This window comes from Sorex araneus, chromosome 6, assembly GCF_027595985.1.
Source record: "Sorex araneus isolate mSorAra2 chromosome 6, mSorAra2.pri, whole genome shotgun sequence".
Taxonomy (NCBI): domain Eukaryota; kingdom Metazoa; phylum Chordata; class Mammalia; order Eulipotyphla; family Soricidae; genus Sorex; species Sorex araneus.
In genome coordinates this window covers 114,148,743-114,173,705 of record NC_073307.1, presented here as the reverse complement: position 1 = coordinate 114,173,705, position 24,963 = coordinate 114,148,743, and the positions used below count along the sequence as shown (strand labels likewise).

Genomic DNA, 24,963 nt, shown 5'->3' with positions numbered 1-24,963 from the left:
AAGGTACACTACTAGTGGTAACTTGTGTAGGTTCTGTGATGCTTGTGGACTGAGATATAGTACTCAACGAAAGGAGAAATAAATCAGAACAGCGAGAGTCCACTTTTTATTTTCTGTGATACATACTTTGCTGGAGAATAGAACTGCTTATGTGGAGATGATTGGTGTCACGTGGTGTTTAAAGCACAAACTGACAACACTTGTGCTCACACCAATAAAAATGCTAAGTGGCTATGGAATATGTGCTTTCCATATATATATAAATATATATAAAATCATGTCATCTGCAAATAGTGACAGTTTTACTTGTTCCCTTCCAATATGAAGTGCAGTTCCTCTAAACTTACTTTGTTAAGAGTTTAATGGAAAAGTTTCTTCTGCACCTATTAATATGATCAAATGAGTTTTCTTTTCCTTTTGGCTGATGTGTTTTTATCACATAATGTTTTTGTGAATGTTGATCCACCCTTACATCCCTGAGGTAAATACCCCTAGATTACAATAATCTTTTTAATGCATTGTTGAATTATGTTTGCTAATAGTTTGCTGAGGATTTTGCATCTATATTCAATAAGAAACTGGCTTATAATTTTCTTTAGTGTGTGCATGCGTGTGTGTGTGTGTGTGTGTGTGTGTGCGCGTGTGTGTGTCTCCTTGTCTAGTTTTGGTACCAGAGTGGAGCGATGTCCTCATAAAAGACGTTTAATAGCTTTAATAGCATACCTCCTCTTCAGTTATTTGGAAGAGTTTGAGAAGAATAGCTATTAAATCCTTTAATGTTTAGTAGAAATTTTCAGTGAAGCTGTCTGTATAGGATTTCTATTCTGGAGGTGTATTTTGATTGCTGATGAACTTGCCTTACTAGTAATTGATCTATTCAGAGTTTCTGTTCATTTTTCACTCAGTCCTAGAATTTTCCAGCTGCTCAATTTTGCCTTTTTATCCCCTGGAGCAGAAGACTCCCAAGCAGTGCTCAGGGGTTGGGAGGGCCCTCCCAGCAATACTTGGCAAGGCAGACAGTGGTTCAGTGTCAGAGCCCAAGACTAAGGTATTACTTGGGCCCTGTGATGGCACAGACTTTTAGGGCTACCCCTAGCAACAGTCAGAATTCCATGTGGTACTGGGGACCACAGGTCTAGGGTATCTTTCTGGCCCCTGAGTTGTTCAATTCTGGCATATAATCGTGAGGGAGAGCCTTTGTAATTGCCATCTGTAACTTCTCTTTCTGGCTCTGAGTTTCTTCTCTTCCCCTTTCCTTTCTCTTGGCTGCTCTTTTGTTGTGATGAAAGGGGGTAGGGAGGAACACAAGCTTGGTTGTGATATTCACAGGGGCTGCACATTTGGAAACTTGCACGTTTAGCCACAATGGTTACTGGGGGTACTCTGTTTGCTGTGGTGCTTATACATATCCTGGCTTTAGTGTTTGCCAGGAGTGACTGTGGTGCTCACTTATGTTGGCTAGGGGAGGGCAGGGTGTTGTACGCCTGACTGCAGTGTTCTCACATCATTTAGTTGCAGTGTCCACCTGCTGTGGTGCTTGAGTACACCTGGATGTTGTCTTCGATCGTACATCCTATTGTGCTGCAAAAGTCTCAGGCCGCAGAACTGTCAGAACTCTACCCAGCACACATGTGTGGCACCACGGATCTAACTTGTGGCCTGCTGCTTGCAGGATAGGTGATTTTTACCTAAGTTATCCCACAGACCATATTAATCTTTTAGAAGAGCCAGCTCATAGTTTTGCTAATAATTTCTATTGTCTTAAGTTTACATTTCATTTATTTCTGTTATAGTCTTTAGTTTTCTTCGAACTTTAGTCCTTCTATGAACCTTGGGCTTCATTTGTTCTTTATCTAGTTCTTTGAGTCATAGTGTTAGAATGTCTACTTGAAGTGATTCTGTATTAATATGAACTTAACTTTGGGGACCAAAATCCCATAGATTTTATTATTTTGCATCTTCATTTAAAAAACGTTTCTTCATTGACTCATTGGTTTTTCGGTAACATGTAATCTCTACCTTTTTGTGATTTTCTAATTCTGTAATTGTGTTCTGTCTCATATCATTGTAGTTGCAGAAGGTGACTGGCAGGATTTTAGTCTGTTTACATTTAGTGAGACTTGTTTTGTGACCTGGATAATGTTCCAGGTATAACTGAGAAAAAAAAATGTGTATCCTGATGTGTTTGAGTGGAATGTTCTTTATATATCAAGACCATCTGCTCTGATATGTAGTCTAAGATTAAAATTTCCTTACTGGGGCTGGAGTGCTAGCACAGCAGGTAGGGCGTTTGCCTTGCACGCGGCTGATGCGGGTTCGATTCCCAGCATCCCATATGGTCCCCTGAGCACGGCCAGGGGTAATTCCTGAGTGCAGAGCCAGAAGTGACCCCTGAGCATCGCTGGGTGTGACCCAAAAAGCAAAAAAAAAAAAATTTCCTTACTGAGTTTTCTGCCTGGGCAATCTGTCCATTGGTGTAAATGGAATGAAAAATCTCCTGCTATTATTGTAGTGCTCTCAATTTCTCCAGTAGTTTTTGTTGAATGTTTTTTTAGATTTACTTTATATATTTACATGCTCCTATATTGGGTAAACAAATAATTACAACTGTTAACATTTTCTTGTTCTACCGACCTTGCTATTATGGCAAAATTGATTTCTATCAGTCTTTTTTTAAGTGTCCATTTTATCCTCACGTAAAAATGATCGTATCAGCTCTTTTTGTTTTAGTTTCCATTAGTGTACAGTACCTTTATCCATCCCATCTTTCTCAGTCTTTTTGTCTCCTTACATCTGTGAGACATGTGGTCTATCACTCGAGCCTACTATCAGTTGCCCCTACTAGTGATTCATTTACTTATTACTGTTTACTGCTATGCCTCTTCAACTTAAAATAGTTCCGTAAATTTTTTTCTTGGAAAGCCAGTTTCATCACTGTCATGACTGTTATTCTGTTGTTCACTGATTTGCTTGAGCGGGCACCAGTAATGTCTCCATTTGTCCCTGTCAAGTGCTAGTGTAGCCTGATGGCGTATTGGGGGCCCTTTCAGGATCAGGGGAATGAGGACCGTCATCGTTACTGTTTTTGGCATATGGAGTACACTGTGGGTAGTTTGCCAGGCTCTACCGTGGAAAGCCAGTTTAGTGGTAATAAACCACCCCTCACCCCAGCTCCCACGGACACAACGTCAGGGCCTCTCATACATGGGACTCATGCGTTACACTGCCAGTGTGCGATGAACTCATTTAACTTTGATTTATCAGGAAAGCTCTATGTAATCTTCAGTTTGGGGCAATAATCTTGTAGGAATAGAGGACTCTTGGTTAGGTTTTCCTTTTCAGTGTTTTGTATATATCAATCAAGCCTTAGGGACTTCAAGGTTTGTTCCCTTTATGAACCACATTGTTATTCTCTTGCTCCTTTTAAAATTCTCTCTTTGACTTTGTTTTAATTATGATTGGTCTTGGGGTTTGTCTCTTTGGGTTCATCTTGTTTGATATTCTGTGCTTCTTGGATCTGAATGTTATCTTCTCTAGATTAGGAAAGTCTTCAGCTGTAATTTAATCAAATAGTTTTATAATCCTTTCTCCTCTTCTAAAGTCACTATAATATGAATATGATTGTGCTTGACTTTCATATGTCCATTAAGCTATATTCATTCTTTTAAAGTTTTTCTTTTTTTTTTTTTGCAATTCTATGTGGGAGACTTTTTTTTCTTTCATCTCACCGGTCCATTCTTCAGCTTCATCCTTCACTCACTGAGCCCTAGGTCTTCTGTATTTTTTTCTTAATTTGTGACTTCTGTTAATACTAACTTTTTTCATTTTGTTGATCCATTCTTCTCCCAAGTTTGGAAGGCAGCTTTATGATGATCTTGGTATGCTATCTGTTTCATTGAAGTCTTTTCTGAGGTTTAATTTTTTTTCTTTTGTAACATATTCACCTTTTTCTTCATTTCATTTGATTTTCTGTATTTGTTTCTGTGTGTAAAGTGGAATAGCTGCCTCTCCTGGTCTTTAAAGGGTGGCCTTGAGTGGTGTTGAAACTTTCTGTTCAACTTTGCCCTATTAGTTGGTTGTCTAGGTAACCTGGTTTAGTCTTGATAGCCCTGCATAATGAATGTGCCAAGACACAGGTCAGTGTTCCAGGAGAGGAATCTCTTTCAACACCAGATTCAGGCTAGTTTGAGGCCAAACTCTCAGGTATAGCTTTAATTTTTTTTTTTTTTTTGCTTTTTGGGTCACACCTGGCGATGCACAGGGGTTACTCCTGGCTTTGCACTCAGGAATTACCCCTGGCCATGCTCAGGGGACCATATGGGATGCTGGGATTTGAACCCGGGTCAGCCGCGTGCAAGGAAAACGCCCTACCCGCTGTGCTATCTCTCCAGCCCCGAGGTATAGCTTTTATAAATATTCCAGTATGTCGAGTCCTGTGGTGCCTCAGCCATGAGACTCCATGATATGGAGGTGTCCTTAGGATTCAGATGAGCACAGAATCTACTTTCTGGAAGGTCAGTGAGAAGCTAAAACCAGCCCAAGGACTTGTGCAAAGACAGCAACCCCACCTCTATTCCCAGTCTATCTATACTCTTTGAGAGCAGCACCTCTGGCTTCAGTGGGACAGAGATTGATGCGGGAGGAAAAACAATAGAATGATACTCTCCATACCATGCTGTGAAATGAGTCCAAAAGAGAGGGACAGACATAGAATGACTGCACTGACTTGTGGAATATAAAATAATATAGTATGAGACTAATACCCAAGGACAGTAGAGACAAGGGCCAAAAGGATTACTCCATGGTTGGAAGCCTCATGAGCTGGGGGAGAAAGGCAGTTGGGATAAAGAAGGGACCATGAAGTCAATGATGGTTGGAGGGATCACTCAGGATGGGAGATGTGTGCTGAAAGTAGACAAAGAACCAAACAGGATTGCCTCTCAGTATCTATATTGCAAACCATAATATCCCTAGGTAGAGAGAGAGTAAGAAGGAAATTGTCTGCCATAGAGGCAGGGGATGGCGTGGGATGAGGGTGGCAGGAGGGATACTTGGGACATTTGTGGTAGAAAATGTACACTGATGGAGGGATGGGTGTTCAACCATTTTATGACTGAAGCTCAATCATGAAAGCTTTGTAACTGTATCTCACAATGATTCAATAGTAAAAAAAAATGATACTCTCCAGCTCTGGCTCTAGTAAAACTATAGAAATGACACCAACCAGTGCCAGCATCCCCAGAGAGTTCCAATAGACCCTTACCCAGCTCTCCATTTCCATTTCCACCCCCCACTGTAGCACTGGGGATTGAACTCATATCAGGCAGGTCCTCTATCACACTCCAAAAGCCCTCAGCTCATGGTTCATTTTCAGAAATACATCTTTCCCTCCTCTGCTCTTAATCATCTCTTGATCTTGAGTGCTCTTAGTTTTCTCTATGAAATGTGGAGATAATGATTTTTCTTTATCCTATTTGTGATTCCCTGACCTCCCTTCCTAAAACTGAAATTTTATCTTTCAATCCTAGAAGTCATTCTTAATTCATTATGTCATTCAATATCACCTATATTCCATTCTCTTCTCTATTTAGAATTCCAATTAGCCAAATGTTAGAGTTTCTTCCAAATATTTCCTATGTATTTTAATTCTTTCATTTTTCACCCCTTTGTCTCTCTGTGCTGAATGCTGGATAATTTCTTCAATGGCAAATTCCAAGTTACCCAATTCCCTCAGCTATGTCTAATTTGCTGGAGTTTTCTAATTTCACTATATGAAAATAAAATTAGCTTTATAAATTAGCATTATAAGATAATCACTCAAAATCAGTGTATTTTGAAAATTAATCAGCACAATAAATCTAATTAACATTGTGTATTTATCATACTATTAACAGTCCTTTTAAAAATGTCATTTTGATGGGTCACAGATAAATAATATAAGCAGGTAGGACACTTCCCTTGAATTTAGCCAACCTGGGTTTGATCCCCAGTCCATATATGATTCCCCTGAGAACTGCCAGGAGTGGCCCCAAAACAAACAAATAACTAAACAAAAAAATAAAAAATAATGTTATTTTGAGGTCTGGGGATATAGCTTAAAGGTAAAGCAGTTGCCATATGTGTGTGAAACAGTGGTCCAATCCCTAGTACCACACACATAAAATATTCAGCTTGACATCATTACATACTTTATATCCCATAACCAATCACTTGCTAATATTACATTTGCCAGTGTATTTACAGTTCATTCTTTCTGCTGAGGCTGACTTATGGGGGCTTGCTTTTCATGTATTTGGTGATTTCTGTTTTCAAGTTCATTTTCCTTATAATTTATTTTAATTGTGGAAGTTCTTTTAATCTTCTCTATCTTCTCTTTTGGAATTTCTTTTTTTTTTTTTTGCTCTTATTTTATTAAGGGGGACTTGATCCACACCCAGTATGTTTAGAGGTTACTCCTAACTATGTTCATGGATCACTCTCAGAGGTGCAAAGAAAATTGTATATGGTACCAGGGACCAAAACAAAGTTGGTTGCATGCAAGGCAAGTGCCTTACTTCCTGAGCTATTGCATCTAGCTCCTACTTTGGGGAATACTTTGGGTTGAAGAAGCATAGTGCAAAACCAATATCATTAACCTGTTCGAGATGCTGTTCTGGGATTTGTGGAGCTACTTCCTTAATACCCACTACTTAGAGTCAGCCTGGTTTGCTTTTTTGCTTTCACTGCTCATTCCATACATCATAGGATTCTCTTCAAGCTGTCCTATATGCACTGCCACTCTTCTAACTGAACACCAGGATTATCTCACAAGGAGTTAATGCTGGAGTCTACTAGAGTGTCCTCCACTGCCACTGAGAGCAACTGTCCTACAGCTATTCAATTTGTTCCTTAACATTCCTTATCTCATCATGCTGCTAGATGAGATTTTGCTAGAAAGACATCAGCAGTTATTTCCACTGGACCCTGGTTAAAAAAAAAAGTGCTTTGTTCAAGATCCACCACAATGCTGATTAATCTTTTTTAAAATAACAATTTATGTATGTGTCAGGGACCAAACTCACAGCCTCAAACATGCAAAGCCTGTGCTTTATCCCTAAGCTGTATCCTAGGCCAACTATAAAAAAATTACTATAGTTAAGGTCATGTGTTTACAATCATGCTGACATTTATGGTCTTGGTGTACACAGCTCACTACCAACAAAATGTTTAAGACTCCCTACCCATGCCCCTGTGGCAATGTTTTTATAGATTTATAGAAAAGCTGAAATGAGAGTTCAGACATACCTGAATCCAATCTCATCCACTGTTGATATATTACTATGGGCATTTTTCTTCACCAGCAAGCTGACATTAGTTCAATACTCTATACTAATTTCATTTCTTATTCGGGCTTTACTAATCTGTCCCTTTTCTGTCTCAGGTAACTGTCCAAGAAACCACATCTTTACTATGTCACTTAAGTCTTTGTTCTATGAGGGATTTTGTTGGTACTGATAATTTCCAGGAGCTCTGGGTTTTTATCTATGTTTTCTCTAATAGCGAGACTGGAGTTCGAGGGAAGACACAAAGGAGGAGTACCTTTTTCATCATGTCATAGCAACGGTGATGCTGACCTTGATTTGTGTATGGGTTTCATACACATGCACAAGTCTGTAAAACTATGTGCCTTCCTCTAATGATTGGAGGCCAGTTACTAAACCAAATATAGTCCATGGTGATATGGGGAATTAACATTCACCTCCTTAAAGGGGTTGGGATTATATATACATCATTCAAAATTATTCTCTTTTTTCTTTTTCTCTTCTTGTTAAGGTTTGAAAAGTTTTCTTGGATTGCTCCACTCCCGACAGTGTTAAGGACTTATTTCTGGCTTTGTTCTCAGGGATCTTCCTGGTAGGGGTCAAGGACCATGTATGGGCCTGGGATCAAACCCAGGTTGGCTGCACGCAAGGCAAACCCCATGTCTAATGTACTATCTCTCCAGCCTTTCAAAATTATTCCTTAATTAAGAACTGTCACCCTTTCCCCTCATTTATCTATCCCAATAGAACTTAAGGATATGTCTTTTAGACTTTGGGTTATAAATCAAAAATCTTTCTCTTCCTCCTCCATCCCCTCCTCCTCATCATCATCTTTTTCTTTCTTCTCCTCCTCCTTTTCCTTCTCCCCCTTCCTTCTTTTCTTCCAAGTATTTGAGCTTTGTCCATTAGGCATTTTTTCTCCACCTCCAGGCACTGCAAGATATTCTTCCTTTCTGTCCTAGCCCCAGTACTAGACAGAGTCAGTCTATTCTCCAAGAAGCACTGGATTCTGCCAGGGGAGAACTGAGAGAAACCAAGCCCTGAGTGCTGAAGTTCATCTGAGGTCCTTTCTTAGCCACACATCCCACTCGACCTGTGGGCACCCCTGCAATCCGCTCATTCACATCCAAACCAGCAGGACTTAATGGACACAATTCTGTTATGTTTTCTGGATTATTCTTCCATAAGGGTCATTCAACATGTCCCTTTTCACGATGCCTTTCCTATAGTCCTACTGGATATCTCACAGACCTTCTGATTCTCAAGTTGCTGGCGACAGAAGGGCCTTTACTGCCCTAAATGCAGCACTTTACACAACAGCAACAGATGACTGCTGCTACAGGATCTTGTTCACCCAGACTAAGGTCAGTGCAATATGTACATCTTAGGGCCCACCAAGAAAAGCATGTACATATATATCCCCTTAAACTAAGAGAAGCCCTATCTATAGAACTTCTGTATGGATGGCAACCTTGCTGGTCTCATGCCCACAGCAGCCTTATGTGACTGTGAAAACCAGAGGAAGCACTTGGATCTGAGGGCTTCCTTAACTCCTCCACAAGCTTATTCTGCTTCCAGAGCATGCACAGGCTTACAGCTAAGAGTCCAATCGAGTGTCTGTCACTGTCACTGTCATCCCATTGCTCATCAATTTGCTCAAGCGGGCACCAGTAACATCTCCATTGTGAGACTTATTGTTACTGTTTTTGGCATATCACATACGCCATGGGTAGTTTACCAGGCTCTGCCGTGCAGGTGAGATACTCTCAGTAGCTTACTGGGCTCTTAGAGAGGGGCGGAGGAATCAAACCTGGGTCGGCCGTGGGCAAGGCAAACCCCCTACCCTCTGTGCTATCACTCTAGCCCTCCAGTCAAGCATAGCATAAGGAAACAGCCACTCGAGTTAGGGACACTCTGTAAGAAACGGGACGTGGCTCCTGTTCAAGCAAAATAAGGAGCTGGTGGATAATCTCCCCAGATTCCTCCATTTCCTGCTTCTCAGAATCATATCCGATCCTGAGGTGCAGGAGATGCCAAGAAAGCAAAGTGACCACAGATGACCCGCATAACTGACAGGGTGATAAACAGACCCAATATGAAACACTTCTTTGTTGGTACCACAGAGGAAGAAATGTGAGTGTGTGTATGTGTGTGTGTTTGGGGGTGGGGTATGGTTCTGGGGGGAAAGGGGAGCAGAATGTGTTGCCTCTATCAGTCACCCAGAGAAGCAGCTCATCCTGGAATAAGAAATGAGGTGCATTTTTGGCAAGGAGTGGAAAGAAACTGCCTCACTGTTTGAGGGTAGAGGGTGAGAAGCTTTGGTTGTCAGGAGTGGAAGGGGCTGGAGGTGTTTCCATGAGAGAAGGGGGTTACCACCCTAAGGAGGCAGCCCGAGTGATCAGTACTGTGTCTCATTCTGCTGTAGTACCGTACCCCAGAGCACAACTAAGAAAGGGACAGCCCCTAGCGAGCTACTCTAAGGCAGAAATTGCTCTGCCTGCAGGTCCTCCTGTCTGATGATCCTACTGTTGCCCTGAGAAGCTTTGCTTCTCTGTAGGAGTATTACCCAGAGGTTCTTAACTTCTATACAGGCAATCCTCAACCTCCAAGGCAATGATTAGGGTAGTGTAGGAGAGACTTCAGATCGGCTGCCAGGGCAAGTCGGGAAGATGGAGCAAACAGAAGTAGCAGTGACAGCAGGGTTAGGTGGCACAGAAGAAATGGAGGCCATGCTAGGACAACCTCCGGAACATGCCTGGGACTCTGAGAAGGCAGCTGGTCTGGACCCTGCTGCTAAGCAAGGAGGGCTAGTGACAGCAACACAGAGGAGAACCGGGTCCAGGGCTGTGATCACAGAGTTCCTGATCAGAACATGTCCAGCCAGGCCCCCCTGCCCTCACAGGGCACTCACTAGTTCAGGGGGGGCGCACTGTAACCATGAATCACTCACACACACACACACACACACACACACACACACACACACACACACACACACACACACACACACACACACACCCCCCACAATCCCTGATGCAGCATCTTGTTCCTCTCTAGGTTCTGAGTCCCTGTTCCATGAGATCATCAATGTGGCTTTCAGACACATATCCCAAGGCGTTGTGAGTGCTTCTGCTTCTTGATTTCTGTCTTCTTCTAAGGGTTAATGTTTCAGTTAACTAATTTTCAACTAAGGTCTCTCCTGTTCCTGGTGCCACACACAGCTGAATTTTTAGAAATGATAATGCTTCATTCATCTTAGTAGTACCAGGTAATATAAGTGCACTAGGGATGTAGATTTGGTATTTGTGCTATAGAGAGTCACTTTAAAACATTCAATAATATGCCAAGATATTGATTTTTTTTCTAAGTATCTACGAACAAACCTGAAAGAGCTCTTCATGGTCAAAGTTAGAAGTAAATGAGTAAGAAGTAAATAATGACAGTATTGGATTACAGCCTAAAGTAAGTATCATTATGTCCTGAGAGATATTAATATCAAAAAAATGGGGAACAAGGGATGACTTTTCTTTACAGAAGAATTCCAATGAGTAAATGTTAAAGAGGAACAAAAAAACTCCAAAGTAAAAATTACAGAAAATATTCTCCACCAATGCTAATCCGTGGGAAATAAGGAGAAACAAATCATGGGCATAGTCATAAAGATCATTCCTAAAATAATAACAAAGGGAAAAACAGTATCTTTACAGTAAGGAATCTGATAGACACTACCTTAGCCAATGGATCCACGTTAACCTCATAGATTCCTAAAATGTATAACCTTAATCTGATCATGAGAAAACACTAGACAAATCCAAAAAGGGGTATGTGTATCTGTGTTATACTAATAACTAGTGCATGTCAAGAAAACTAATGAGGCCTTTTCAAAAGTAAGAAGGTCAAGAAAGACAGAAAGACTCACAAAGCAGGGAGACAAAGGAGACAGAATGGTGCCATGGAGAGTCCTGGGTAATATCTTAGAGCCCAAAAAAGGACACAAATGAGAAGACGTAAAATACAGGTAAATTCTGTATTTTAGATGTGCATTATACTCAGTTTAACTTATTGGTCCTAATACTTGCACTACAGTTAGGGGAGATGCTAATATTAGTAAAAATTGGGCAAAGGATAGACAAGAAGTCCATACAGTTCTAAAAGTTGAAAATCAAATTATGGAATTGCAGCCTATAGGTTCATTTCAGTATTAAGACCAAAATGAAAAAAAAAAAAAGAGAGAGAGAGAGAGTGCAATTTGAAAAATCTGGAAGAACTTCAGAGTGCCTCCAAGGCAAGAAACAGCATAACACAGAGAAAAAAATCTTAGAACCAGGGAATTAAGAAAAATGATAAATTTATGAGAAGAAAAGTGGCAGCAAGTATGCTGAAAGTATTACTTGGCTAACCCTGGGCCAGGTACTTATCTTAGAATCTGAACTAGATGAGAAATGAGCAGGCTTGTTATATTTATTAACTGGAGTCCAATTTTTTGACCAGCAGAATAAGAAGATGAAGCCATCCAGAATGACTCCTACTTTCTCCTGGAAGTGCCCAGCTGTGTGGTTGGAGACTCTTCATCAAGGTGGAAAACAGAAAAGCTCTGAGCCTTGGGTTCAGTCCCAGAGCACTGCCCGAAGCAATCCTCAAACACCACTAGGTGTGACCCCCAAATGAAATAAAAATCAAATAGAATAGCTCTGGTGGAGAGGAGGAAGGTAAGAGGTTCCGTTTGGGACAGAGTAGTCATCAAGAGCCCCCATCGATATTCAGGGTTTACTCCTGGTAGTGCTGGGGGACCATATGGGATGCCGGGAATCAAATGCCGGGGTCTGCGACATGCAAGGCAAATGCCCTACCCACTGTACTATCGCTCTGGTCCCAGATAAGGATGTTTGGAAGGCAGTTAAAAAAACCAGCCTGGCAGCTTCCCAGAGAAACAGCTGCTCTGGAGGTACAGAACTGGGAGTAACTATCTCCTAGACAGTGGCTGAAACTTGAGTAAACGTGATCACTGATGACTGTGAAAAATTAAAGAGGACGACTGAGCATGGAAAATGGAAAAACCTCAGCCATGCAGAAATAAGGAGAACAAATACCAGAGAAAGAAGAGGGTGTCAGAGATAGAAGGAAACCAGGAGAGCGTGAGATTGTAGAAATTATGACCTAGGGAAAGTGACAACAATGTTTGGTTGCATCAAGTCCTCTGCATACACAGGGGAGGTCAGAACAGAAAGACGATCTCGGGACCAACGTCCTCAGTTTTCTGGAAACAGCAGCGATGGGGAAGCAGATAGAACAAGGGCTGCGGATTCTTTTGAGAAACTCGGCTGGGAGAGAAGGGAGATGGACAAGCAACTGGAGGGGACTCAGGTTGGGAGGGTAACCCCAAACTCAAATCTCCACACAGATTCCTCTCAGGAGCACTTGGTGAATATTTTCAACTGCAAACTAGTCCCTCCTGCCTGGGGAGATTAGCCTGGGAGCTTTGGGATGCAAATGTCCCTTGAGCTCCACAGAAGGTCAGAACTTGTCCTAACAAAAGCTGCTGCACATTTGTCTTGGACTCCTTTTCCACATGGAGTTGAGATCTGAAACCCTCTCATGTGACTGGACTACAGTCCTGACTGGGGGCTCCACAGATGTGGGGGGGGGGAGAGTTTTGTAACCATTCCGGGAGGCAGGATTACTTCACGGCCGCAGCCCGTTACTCCATGACCACATTCCATCCTTGTTTTGAAAGCTCAGTGTGGAACATTTCAAGACAGTTTCAGATCCTGACAAGAAATCTGTAGGGAGGGGGGAGGGGGAGCTGCAGACACTGGGAGGGCTGCTCAGTGACCCACGTGGCTTTCCCAGGGTGATGCGTGCCAGAGCCGATCCAGGTCCTCCCTGCGCTCAGTTACATTTACAGGTATTTAAATATTAACACTCACGAACACCGATGTTTGCATACCAAGTCAGTTCAGCACCTGAAACATTACTAGATGTTCTGTGATTCATCCTTTCACTCAGTATACACGGATTAAGTGCTCGGCAACCTGGCGGTGGGGGAGAAGCCTGGATAAGGGAGGCCTGGCTGTTGACTTTGTGAAGTCTGACTAACACAATAACAAAGTCTTATAATAAAGGCATCAATAATATATTATTATATAGACTGGAGCGACAGCACAGCCGGTAGGGCATTTGCCTTACACGTGGCCAACCTGGGTTCAATTCCTCCGTCCCTCTCGGACAGCCCAGCAAGCTACAGAGAGTATCCCATCCACACGGCAGAGCCTGACAAGCTACCTGTGGCATATTCGATATGCCAAAAACAGTAACAAGTCTCACAATGGAGATGTTACTGATGCCCGCTCGAGTAAATCTATGAACAACGAGACGACAGTGCTACAGTGCTATAGGAAGGAACATATAAAGGGGGCAGGTAAACAGAATAAAGGTGCAATTATATGGATAAAACTGGATGTTAGGACCAGAGAGATAGTTCAGAGTTTATTTATTTATTTATTTATTTGCTTTTTGGGTCACACCTGGCGATGCACAGGGGTTACTCCTGGCTCATGCACTCAGGAATCACTCCTGGTGGTGCTCAAGGGACCATATGGGATGCTGGGAACCAAACCCAGGACTGCCACATGCAAGTCAAACACTGTACTGCTGTGCTATTGCTCCAGTCCCAGTTCAGAGTTTAAGTCACTTGCTTTGCAGGTCACTTGCAAACCAGGTTTGATCCCTGGCACCATATTCTGTCCCCCAGGAACTATCAGGAGTGACCTGATCCTTAAGCACATAGCCAGGAGTAAGCCTTAAGAACCAAGTGTTGCCCCCAAACCAAAAATAAACAAAGTAAAACTGTACTTTAGTAGTAAACTTAGTGTGGTATAAGCATGGACTTTTAATGATACACATACCTGAAACTGACATTATACTGGAATATTGCTTCAAACGACAAATGGAAATGTTTATTATTTTTTTAGAAAGGGTATATTCATCATGCATCTTGTTTGTGTGCATGTGTATATATCTAAGAGACACAGAAGATCCCATGACTATCAAACTATTATGTCTAGAGGTGATTGTGCTGAGAGGAGAATGGGAAGGAGTTACATTTGTTTGATTTTAGACGGAAAGGATGAATAATAATGATCTTCCCTGGTAAGGAAAGGAAGAGGAAGAGGGAGCTGGAGAGAATACCGTGATAGGTGTCTTGCCTTGCACGTGGCCTACCTCGGTTCTATTGCCGGCACCCCAGATGGCCCCTGCGCACTGCCAGGAATAAACCCTAAGTGCAGAGTCAGGAGAAAACCCTGATCACAGTCTAGTCTGGTTCCCCACTCCCACCCCAGGCCCCCAAAACAACCCCCCCCACACACACACACAAAACCAGGGAGGAAGAGGCCATAAGGAAGAATAGCCAAAGTCCAGAGGTGTTAACATGCTGTGTACGTAATCATGTGGCAAGGGTATACCTTAAAATAATAAAGGCAGCAATGATGAGAGACACTCGAGGGCTGTACGCTGCGTGGGACGCTCTCAAAGCGGCTCTCTGGTCTGAGTCACTTGTGTGGGAGTGGCCGGAGGTGAGATGGAAAAGACAGCTGGGGGTCAGATGATGAAATGTTTGGAATGTTGTGCTAACAGGCTGAACTTTGTCCCACAGTTGGGGGGAGTTGCTGAGAGTTTTAAGCAAGTACTGGCAAGATTAGATTGAGATTTTAAAAAGTTTCTCTGCTGGCGGTCTAGCGATTGGGAGGAGGAGCCGAAATGGGGGCCAAGAGGTGAGCCAGGAAGTTGTTTCTTCAGTTCAGACTGGTGGAAATGGCAGGGACGGTGATTCAGGAAAGAATTTCCAATAAAAAAAAAAAAAAAAACCAAAAACCCAGATGATAGAGCCTCTCTCACAGACAAGTGTGGCAAGGATGGGGCAGAAGCTCTTCAGAGGGAAGACACACATTGAGGGAGTAGATGAACTCAGGCGGGGCTAGCAAAGGTGCTCGCAAGGAAGATAAAGTGAATACTTGGAGAAGAGCTTTGGACCAGAGATTAACATGAGGAACACAGGGATGGAGAGAGTACAGTGGGTAAGGTGCTGGTCTTGAACATAACCGGCCAGGGTTTGCTCTCTGGGACTCTCTGAGCCTCTGAGCCCAGCCAAAAATGACCCCTGAGTGCAGAGCCAGGAGTATTTCTGGGTATGGCCCCAAACCTAAAATTGATTGATTAATTAATTAAATAAGTAAGTAAGATGGGGAACAGTGAGGGAATTCCAAAGTCACTAAAGCTAAATTTGTCCTTTCCATCCACTTTGACCTGTTGTGTGACAGCTGTGAACTGGTTTATCGGACCAGATGGGTCACACCTCGCTACCTGGGCAACAGCCAGCACAGAGGAACCTGCTCCCTTATCATCACCTGACCTGGAGAGGGCTCTGCTGAGGTGCAGATACATACGACCTTGAATAATAAAGGTTCACCAACACTCACATCCTCCCTCCTCCCCTGTCCCCCCCCTCCCACCCCGTCTACCTGCAGAGGCCACGGTATACAATTTTCCTGATTAGAGTGAGACATCTTTCTGTCATGGTGGGAGCATGGCCTCTAGCCAGAGGATGACTGGCAACAGGGAAAAGTCACATCTGGCTACAATTCATGTTAAAGAGGTTTGAAAAGGAAATCTAACTCTGTGTGTGTGTGTGTGTGTGTGTGTGTGAGAGAGAGAGAGAGAAACACCCACAGCCTACATATTCACATTCCATCCCAGATGAAGTATGGTGTGTGTGGTATGTCTGTGTGGGGAGTTGTGTGGGTATGAGTGTTGTGTTAGCGTAAGATCTCACACTCTACACACTGCCACTCCACACATGTTCACGCTGTGAACGGAGATCAAGGCTTTCTCACTGGAAGTAAGATACCCATCCATTTGGGGGTGGAGGACAACCCTGTACATCCAACCTCCTCTTACCAAAAAGTTTCTGTAGCACTTGTCCATCATATAAATCTTCAGCCAGGTCTTTCACAATGATTCTCTCTCCCACCAAGACGTCATTAATCCAGTCAATTAGTACCTAGAGAGAAAAAAATGAGATGAGTAGAAGCACAGGGTTTCTTATCCTGAGCCATTAAAATCTCTGCAGCCAGAGAGAGCAAGCGGGGTCGGTCACTTGCCTTGCATGTAGCTAACCCAAGTTCAATTCCGGGCATCCTATATGATTCCCCAAGCACCACTAAGAATCATTCCTGAATGCAGAACAGGAGAAAACCCTGAGCACTGTGAATGTGGCCCAATCCCTCCGCCCCCTCAAACAGGTCATAGCTGTGAGTATGAGTCCAGTGGACCTGCTAATTCACAGGCGTGACTGACCCTAGAGCTCATGGCGTAAATGTCTCTGCCTTTATGTTCTTCTCCACCCTTCCTTATGTTAATGAAAAGTAATGTGGTGTGTCTGGCTATGGAGCTTTGTACCAACCAAAGGCAGACATGAATAGGCTTTGGGGTTCATGCAAAGCAGAGTGAAACCGCAGAGTTCCTCCATTCATTGATCTGTGTGTAACTCTGTGATCAGTGGATCTGAACTTATCTATCACTGAGATCTCTGAACCTAGACAAGCGAGTCATCTTCTCTGAGCCTCTGACATGAGTCTCCCCGTATGGAAACCAAGGATGAAAATAGGTGAGGGTCAGTGGTTGGAAGGAATCACATCTGGCAGGGCTGAGCATCTAGTATTCAAGTAGAGAGGAGTAAATAAAGTCTAAGAGACCCTAATATGACATTTGGTGGGTGGACATGTGGCTCCCCCATATTTAGAGGAACCCCGACTCCCGCAGGTGCCAGAGCTGCCTGGGTACAGAATGGGTCCCCTGCCCTAAAGCAGGTGCCCTCTTCCCTACACTGTGAAGCTTCTCAGTGCAACCTCCTCTCTCGCCTCCAGCTCTGGATGCCTCTTTCCCTGGGGCTCTACTGGCCTCAGGCCCCAGCACAGGTCGGCTCTGTGGGCTGGAAATGGACAGACCCACATAACAGCTGCTCTGGGGTAGGCACAGGAACAGAAGCTTGTGGAGTTCTGCATTTCGCGCCCCCTACCCAAACACACACACACACACACACACACACACACACACACACACACACACACACACACACACTCTTCCTTAAAGCTTCTAAAGACACATGTACCATAATCCATTTTAAAGAGATTTTGATGAGTTTTTGGCCACAGGGAGGTCTTGTAGTAGCACAGTTAATACAGAGAATGGTTCCCTCTCACAGGAAAGTCCTCAAAGCCCTTTTGCTCTCAATCCCCTCCCATGCCCACAGGCAAGAGTCTCACTAGGAGAGCCCAGAATGCTGATGATGTCTATCTCAGGAAGGGCACCTTCTGTGTTTGACTTCTTTGTCAGTGTAAGACCTTTTAACAAAAGCAGTGTCTGGGGCTGGAACAACAGCACAGCGGGTAGGGTGCTGGCCTTGCAGGAGGCTGACCTGGGTTTGATCCCAGCATCTCATAGGGTGCCCCCAGCACCACCACCAGGAGTGATTCCTGAGTGCAGAACCAGGAGTAACCCCTGAGTATCACTTGGGGTTGCCCCCCAAACAAAAACAAGCAAACAAACAAATCAAAACTCACAGGTAGTGTCTGTTGCTCCTGCTGGCCCTCACAGCATGCTATTCCATGGGCCTAAGAGAGATGACCATGCGCCTTTCTTTTCCTTCCTTGTCCTGCCCCTCTCCCCATTCCATCCACCACCCACCACACCTGCTGTCTGTCACCACCTGTGCTGAACCTGGGGGATCCAGATGAAAAGGAGGCCTGGAACTGGAGAGAGAGCACTGGGGTTCGAGTACTTGCTTTGCAACCAACTCCTGGTTCGATTCCTGGCACTGAACACGGTCCCCCAAGCCTCACCAGGAGTGATCCCTGAGCAAAGAACCAGGAGTAAGCTCTGAGCACCTCCAGGTTTGGTCCCCACACAGTAACAAATCAAAAAGAAAAAAAAACAACAACAACACATTATCTCTAACTCCCAGAGGCCCACCACATTGTGAAAGAGACACGGAGATGTGAATAGCTGTAACATCATGTGATTATAAACACAAAGTGACACAGGGGGACCACAGCAGCACTCAGAGGGGCTGGGTGATGCACTGGGTTTAGAGAGGCTGCCCAGAGGAAGGCGGCCAGCTTTGGGAGAGCAGGAAGCAGAATCTGGCTGTCAGGGGCAACAGGCAAGCGGGCAAGTGGGCAAATTGAAGTTGAAAAGGCACTTAAACGCGCAAAGACCCTAAATATGCCCAGCACAGGCCTATCTGCAACAGGCCACCCACAGGAAATGACAGGTAGGTCTGGGCTAGGAAAATGAAATTCAGACTCAGCGTTTAGAATGGGCCACTACGTCACATACTTGGAGAAGTCAAAGAAGAAAAACACAGGCCGGGGAAATGGAGTGAGGATGAAATGGACCTTTTCCTGAGGTGACCACTGCCCAGTCCCCATGCCAGGCCTTCAGATACCACACGTCACCGCATCCCTCTTCCGTCTGAATTCAGTCTCTGTATGCAGCTGTGACAAAGTTCTGGGCTTTTCTGAGACTTGATTTACTCAGCTGTACAATGGTGGGGTGCCATGGATTCAATTTACAAGAACTTTCCAGAGAGTCTGAGGAGAGCAGTGCAAAGCCTTATAAACTCTAAGACCCTGGTAAACCTGAGCTCATTTGTACCAACGTCGCTAGCATTGGGAGCACTGGCCCCACTGCACTTCTGTTACATGCCAAGTTGTCCCCCTAGTGGGCCACAAGCTGCCTGCAGGATGTGGCTCCACCGGGGCATCACAGAAGAGGGACACTCTATGCCCCTGGGGGGAGTCTGGGAGGCACCCAGGGCCGGCAAATGTCTTACCTTCATCAGTTCTTGAAGTTTGGGGTCGCTGCGTGAGTTTGGATCCACCATGGTGCGAACTTCATTCTCCTCTTTAAGAAGAAAAGAAAGTCAGTGGAGCTGACCCTCGAGGGCGTTTGGCCACCCCTGAAAGACAAGACACCCACTTACCCAGCATGGTGTCCTCGGGGTCCAGCTCAAAGGGGATGGGGCTGAGGGGCAGGTTGATGGCGTTCATACCCTCCTCCTGAAGCTCTGAGACTGCAAAGACAAAGAAGGCAGGGTGGTTAGGGAAGGGCAGTGGTAGACCTGGTACTCAGCGCTGAGTTGCTCCGTTTGCTTAGTGCTGGGTTAGGTTTACATGGTCACCTGGCCTGCAGAGATGAGGAGAGTCCCTCATCTCCCTACTAAGAGGACCAACCTCCCGTTTTGTCTCACCTCTTCCCACAGACCCTCACTGGCATTCTTTGGAGATCTAGGGGGTTCCATTAGCCTAAAAACCTGCCTGCTTGCAGAGACAATGCAACCGAGGTGGGCACTGCCTGCCCAGTCCCTGCTTCTTACCTACCATGGAAGGTGCATACAAGGTACCCAGTGCCTGTGTGGAGGTGGAGGGACCCACTGATCCTTCAAGTGAAAGCTCCAATCATGGTGTAAGCTCTGTGCTTCCTCCACTCAGCCCTTCCTGGCTCAGGCTCTCTGAGAATGTTCCTCAGGATCCCCACTACTATCATCTCCACCTCCATCTTAACCCTCCATTCATCCTCCGTTATCCAATGGAGGTGATAACGATCACCTCCATTCTAGTGACAATAAGCTCTACACAATTCTCTCCTGTTCTTTAAGAAATAGCTAATGAAAAATTTGTTTAGTCTCAATGTCTCAAAAGTCCAGTGTTGGTTGTATACTAATGCCAGGCTAATCTTGGAATGGTCCAAATGATCTTCTTGAGTTTTAAGACAATTTTAATTTTGCCATGCCTATTGGACATTTTCTTCCACTCAACTGCTTAGTCAAACATCCTGCTTTTTGACTCTATCTATATCTCACTTATAGTCTTTAGTAGGCTGGACAATCAACCTGATTTGCTCAACACTGCTGGTTTTTAGCTCTGTAAATGACATAACCTGGAAAACCTTTGAGTTCTAGGAAAACCTCATGAGTATTGGAACTATAAGTCCATGTTGTCATCATTCTTTGCCAAGACCTGTAATCATCTCTTTTTAGGGTGGGCTTGGGAAGAGTCTCCCAGCAGTGCTCCTGCCCTTGTTCTCCCCATTCCCAGTGGCTGCTTGGAGGGCCTTGTGGGTTTCCTCCCTGTCCAGGGTCCCTTGTCCCTTCGGCTCCTATGAACTACGGGCCCTCGACCAAGCCCACTCCCCGCTCTAGATCTCAGCTGAATACAGTTTAAGTTCAGTGAGACAACCAGCAAGTTCTTTTAACTTTTACTTATTTGGTTTGGGGACTATAACCAGCAGTGCTCAGGCCTTACTCTCGGTTATGCATTCCAGGGATCACTCCCGGAGGGGGCCAAGGGACCATATGGGGTGCTGGGGATTGAACTTGAGTCGGCAGCATACAAGGCAGGTGCTGTGCCCATTGTACTGTCGCTCCTGCTCCCCCCTGGCAAATTCTTTTAGTTTCCAAACTCTTGCATGAAAAAATTAAATGTGCTCAGTGACCATGATAAACTTCCAGGCACCCATCCTCCACACAAAAACTTAGTTTTAACAAAATGTTCCTACCACAAAGCCAGTTGTGCATCGGACACTTGCTGAGAGCTGACCTTGGCTCACCTTGCAAACAAGCAGGAACTGAAATCCCCTTACCTCTATTCAGTTCCAGTTTGCATAATTACTTTTCACTAATTAAGCTCAGAAAGGCTATTTTCTCTGAAGGTATACGGGGTCACCAAAAGTTTCTGAAGAACTAATATGGCAGTGGCACTCAACCTTAAAAAAAAAGCCATGTCCTGTCTTTCCATTTTATATTTTTTATGGACTCTGGCCTCTGATTGCCAGCATCTACTTGCAAGAACTTTCAAGCACAAGGCAGTCGCTTACAAAGAGTTCTTTCATATTAGCAAACACACTGCTGGTTGCAGTTGGACAAGGGAACAGGATTGCCTAACAAAGAAAGTGAAACATACTCTACCCTAAAGAGACACAACTGGCATTATGAAGCTGGGATGAGTCAGACCCAGGGCTGCGGGCTCTTGACATTTATATGGGATACCAGCCAATCATGCTCTTGAATCTCTAAATTCACAGACATACACCAACCCACAGAATTTTCTCCCATAAAACATATCTGGAAAACATAAACAGCACCTTTGAGAGGCTTTGATGATTCTAAAAGTATACCAAAGCATAGCAATTGCTTTTGAGCTTACCCCTAGGCTCTACTAATGTCTTCTAATATTGCTCCGTGGACTGGAGTGATAGCACAGAGGGTAGGGCATTTGCCTTGCACGCGGCTGAACTGGGTTCAATTCCTCCGTCCCTCTCAGAGAGGCTGGCAAGCTACCGAGAGTATCCCATCCACATGGCAGAGCCTGGCAAGCTACCCGTGGCGTATTCGATATGCCAAAAACAGTAACAACAAGTCTCACCATGGAGACATTACTGGTGCCCACTTGAGCAAATCGATGAACAACGGGATAACAGTGCTACAGTGCTATTGCTCCCTGGAATTGCACTTGGCTTTCTCTCCCAGGTGATTTTTTTACAAAGAAGCAAGATTTTCATTACTCACAAGCACCACTGTGCAAACAATAGGCAGAGGAAATAAAGACATGCTTACATGTGGGTGCAGAATTGGGTTTCATGGGCCAGTAAGGAAACTAGCTCTTGCCCAGGGTCTTCTTTCCTCAATCTATATTCTCCCCTAGATCTCTGTGGTCCAGCATGATAGCCATTAGCCACATGCAGTGATTTAAATGGAGATTCATTAAAAATTCAATTATACCCATTACATTCCAAGTACTCAGTGGCCCACACATGTGGCTATTGGCTTATATATTGGACAGTACATAGGTAGAAGGGATATATCCACACAGGAAAGTCAATCAGATAATGTTGTCCTGGATGATCCCATATATCTAAATGCTGAGCCTGCTGCCCATATTTACATCCTCAGGGCCTGAAGAGATAGTACAGAGCTTAAGGTACTTGCCTTGCATGGAGCTGAGCCCATTCAACCCCTACCAACAAGTAAGATTCCCCAGGAGTGAAGCCTGAGCACTAAGTAGTCCCAAGATAAAACAAAACAAAAACAAAACACATTGACATCTTCAGCCAAGGCCTGACCTTCAGGTTTATTCCTTCAGTTAAAAAAGATCTCTTGGGGGGCTGGAGTGATAGCACAGCGGGTAGGGCATTTGCCTTGCACGTGGCCGACCTGGGTTTGATTCCCAGCATCCCATATGGTCCCCTGAGCATGCCCAGGGGTAATTCCTGAGTGCAGAGCCAGGAGTGACCCCTTAGCATTGCTGGGTGTGACCCAAAAAGCAAAAAAAAAAAAAAAAATCTCTTGGGGCCGCAGAGATAGTACAGTGGATTGCCTTGCATACAGCCGACTTGGGTTCAATCCCAGGCATCCCATATGGTCCCCCAAGCACTGCCAGGAGTAATTCCTGAGTGCAGAGCCAGGAATAATCCCTGAGCACCGCTGGGTGTGGCCCAAAAAGAAGAAAAAATCTCAAAATTACTTCTCCAAAACAGAAGTCATGACTCTCACTATCTACAACCTCACCATAACTTTAGACCAACATCTGTTCCTCCCCACTGAAGCACCATCACTTTGTACAGTGGCTAGAGCCCTAATCAGAGCACTTTTAAAACAGTCCTCCTCCTTTCCCTTTTGGTTGTGGTTGTCATGATGACCAGGGGTACATGCATATGGGGTTGTGGTGCACCTGAGATCACACAGTTTGCTGTGGCTATAGGGGTGAAGGGTCAGAGCTTCCAGGACCACAGTGTTGCCAGGGGGGCAGTCCCAGGGATCTGACTCTCATCAGCTTCAAGTGTGCAAGGCAGGTAATTGTCCACTGTGTCCCAATCACTCATGTTTTTTTGGGGGTTGGGGGAGGTATTGAGCCACACCCAGTGATGCTCAGGGCTTACTCCTGGCTCTGCACTCAGAAATCATTGTGATTCAGGCTTGGGGGTGCCAGGGATTGATTGAACCAGATCACCCATGTGGAAGGCAAATGCTGCTACTGTTTGTGCTATCTCTTGGCCCCCAAACATTCTTAAATTCTACTGTTTCCTCACCTTTTGCATCTAATACACTGTTGAGTTTTATACATTACATTTCCAAAAGAGGGCCCCTTCCAACTGCCACTCACCACCCTTCACCACCACTCTGGCTGAGGCTGCTCCTGCCCTTGACTCGACAATCAGATCACCTTCTCTTCCTAATGTCTTCTCAGACATCTTCCCTGTCGCAGCTAACTTCCTATTCGGAGCCAGAAAGTTCAATAAAGATGGAAACATTCTCAGGAGAAGACACTCCCCTGGCTCCAGCACACTCCAGGCTTCCTAGTAACTCAGAATTAAACCCCACATCTTTGCTAAGACCTACACAGCACTCTGATTAGCCCCACCTCCCTGTCCTGTAGATTTCCCCTCCTTGTAGCACTCATCATAATTTGAAATAATTAATCTTCTCTTCCCGTCCCATCTGAAAACTAGAAATGACAATACTGCCTATCTCCAAAGATACTGTTGAGAAGATTAAATGAGCTAACATATGGAAAACACTTAGATATATATGTTTATATTTGGCACCTGATAGTAACTATGTAAATACATGTCACTGTCACTTAAAAAAAAATCTTAGTGCATAAGAAGCACCAGAAACAATTTGATGACTAAATGAATAAACAAAACTCTCAGAGCACAAATCCACTGTGCATGAGTTGAAGTTGAATTTGCCCACACAGTTGAATGGGATGCAAAGAATTCCAGTTTTTCCTCCAGGAAGAAAAATATCTGTATTTTGGCCCTGACCCTGTGAGTGTGCATGTGTGTACATGTATGCACACTTCAGAGGCAGCATTTCCAGGCCGTATCTGATAAGCAAAGAAAAGCCATGCCTATCGATCACTGTTTACAACCAGGGCCAGTTTGTGCATATAGAAATATTTACATCTTGAGAGTATGACCACGCATGCAATATTTGCAGTCAGGGGTCCTAAAGATGGGCCTGAGTAGAATTTCTTTTTCTATGAAGTTCATTGTTAAAAATATTTTCAGATGAAAACTTCCACTCTGCCCTCCCTGCCGCTTTAATTCACTCCGAGAGACATAACAAACCCAAGAAGAAAGGCTGAGATATGTTTGCAATTGCAAATGTTTTTTTGCAGGAAGTGATTTGGTACAGAAACATCATTCCCATCCCATTAACTGCTGACTTGGAGCCAACTGTTTGTAAAAGTGAATATGCAAACTGCCCTGCTCAGGCCTGGCCCCCGCCCCCTGGGGCTGCATTAGTGGCCACTTTCCCAAAACAGCCCGCCTGCTTTGGAAGTTTCATTTCTATTAAACCGAAGCAGGGCCAACACAAGCCCCTCACCAATCCCTATGCTTTCAAAAACAAAGAGCTGCAATTGAATTTTCTAGGCATAGAATATGAATATGATGTTTATTCCTTGAATCCCCTTAACAATCTAAAACTAGGTCTGCATGTGCAGCCCTCAGTGCCATTAGTCATAACTTAATCAACAGATTAAATGCTCAGCTGAAGGTGGACTTGGGAAAGCTGGGTGCTTGCCTGGACCCCGCCGAAAGT

At 44.3% G+C, this 24,963-nt stretch overlaps 1 protein-coding gene across 1 annotated transcript in view; it reads right to left on the bottom strand.

Annotated features, from left to right (window-relative positions):
- The window catches only part of PARVA (parvin alpha), a 179,132-nt gene that overhangs the window by 45,311 nt on the left and 108,858 nt on the right, over positions 1-24,963 (bottom strand). Inside the window, exons 2-4 of the mRNA XM_055142934.1 lie at positions 19,342-19,431; positions 19,192-19,262; positions 16,257-16,359 (exon numbers count right to left, since the gene is read on the bottom strand). Of these exons, the coding sequence (XP_054998909.1) occupies positions 16,257-16,359; positions 19,192-19,262; positions 19,342-19,431 (264 nt within the window). The remainder of the gene's footprint in view (positions 1-16,256; positions 16,360-19,191; positions 19,263-19,341; positions 19,432-24,963) is intronic.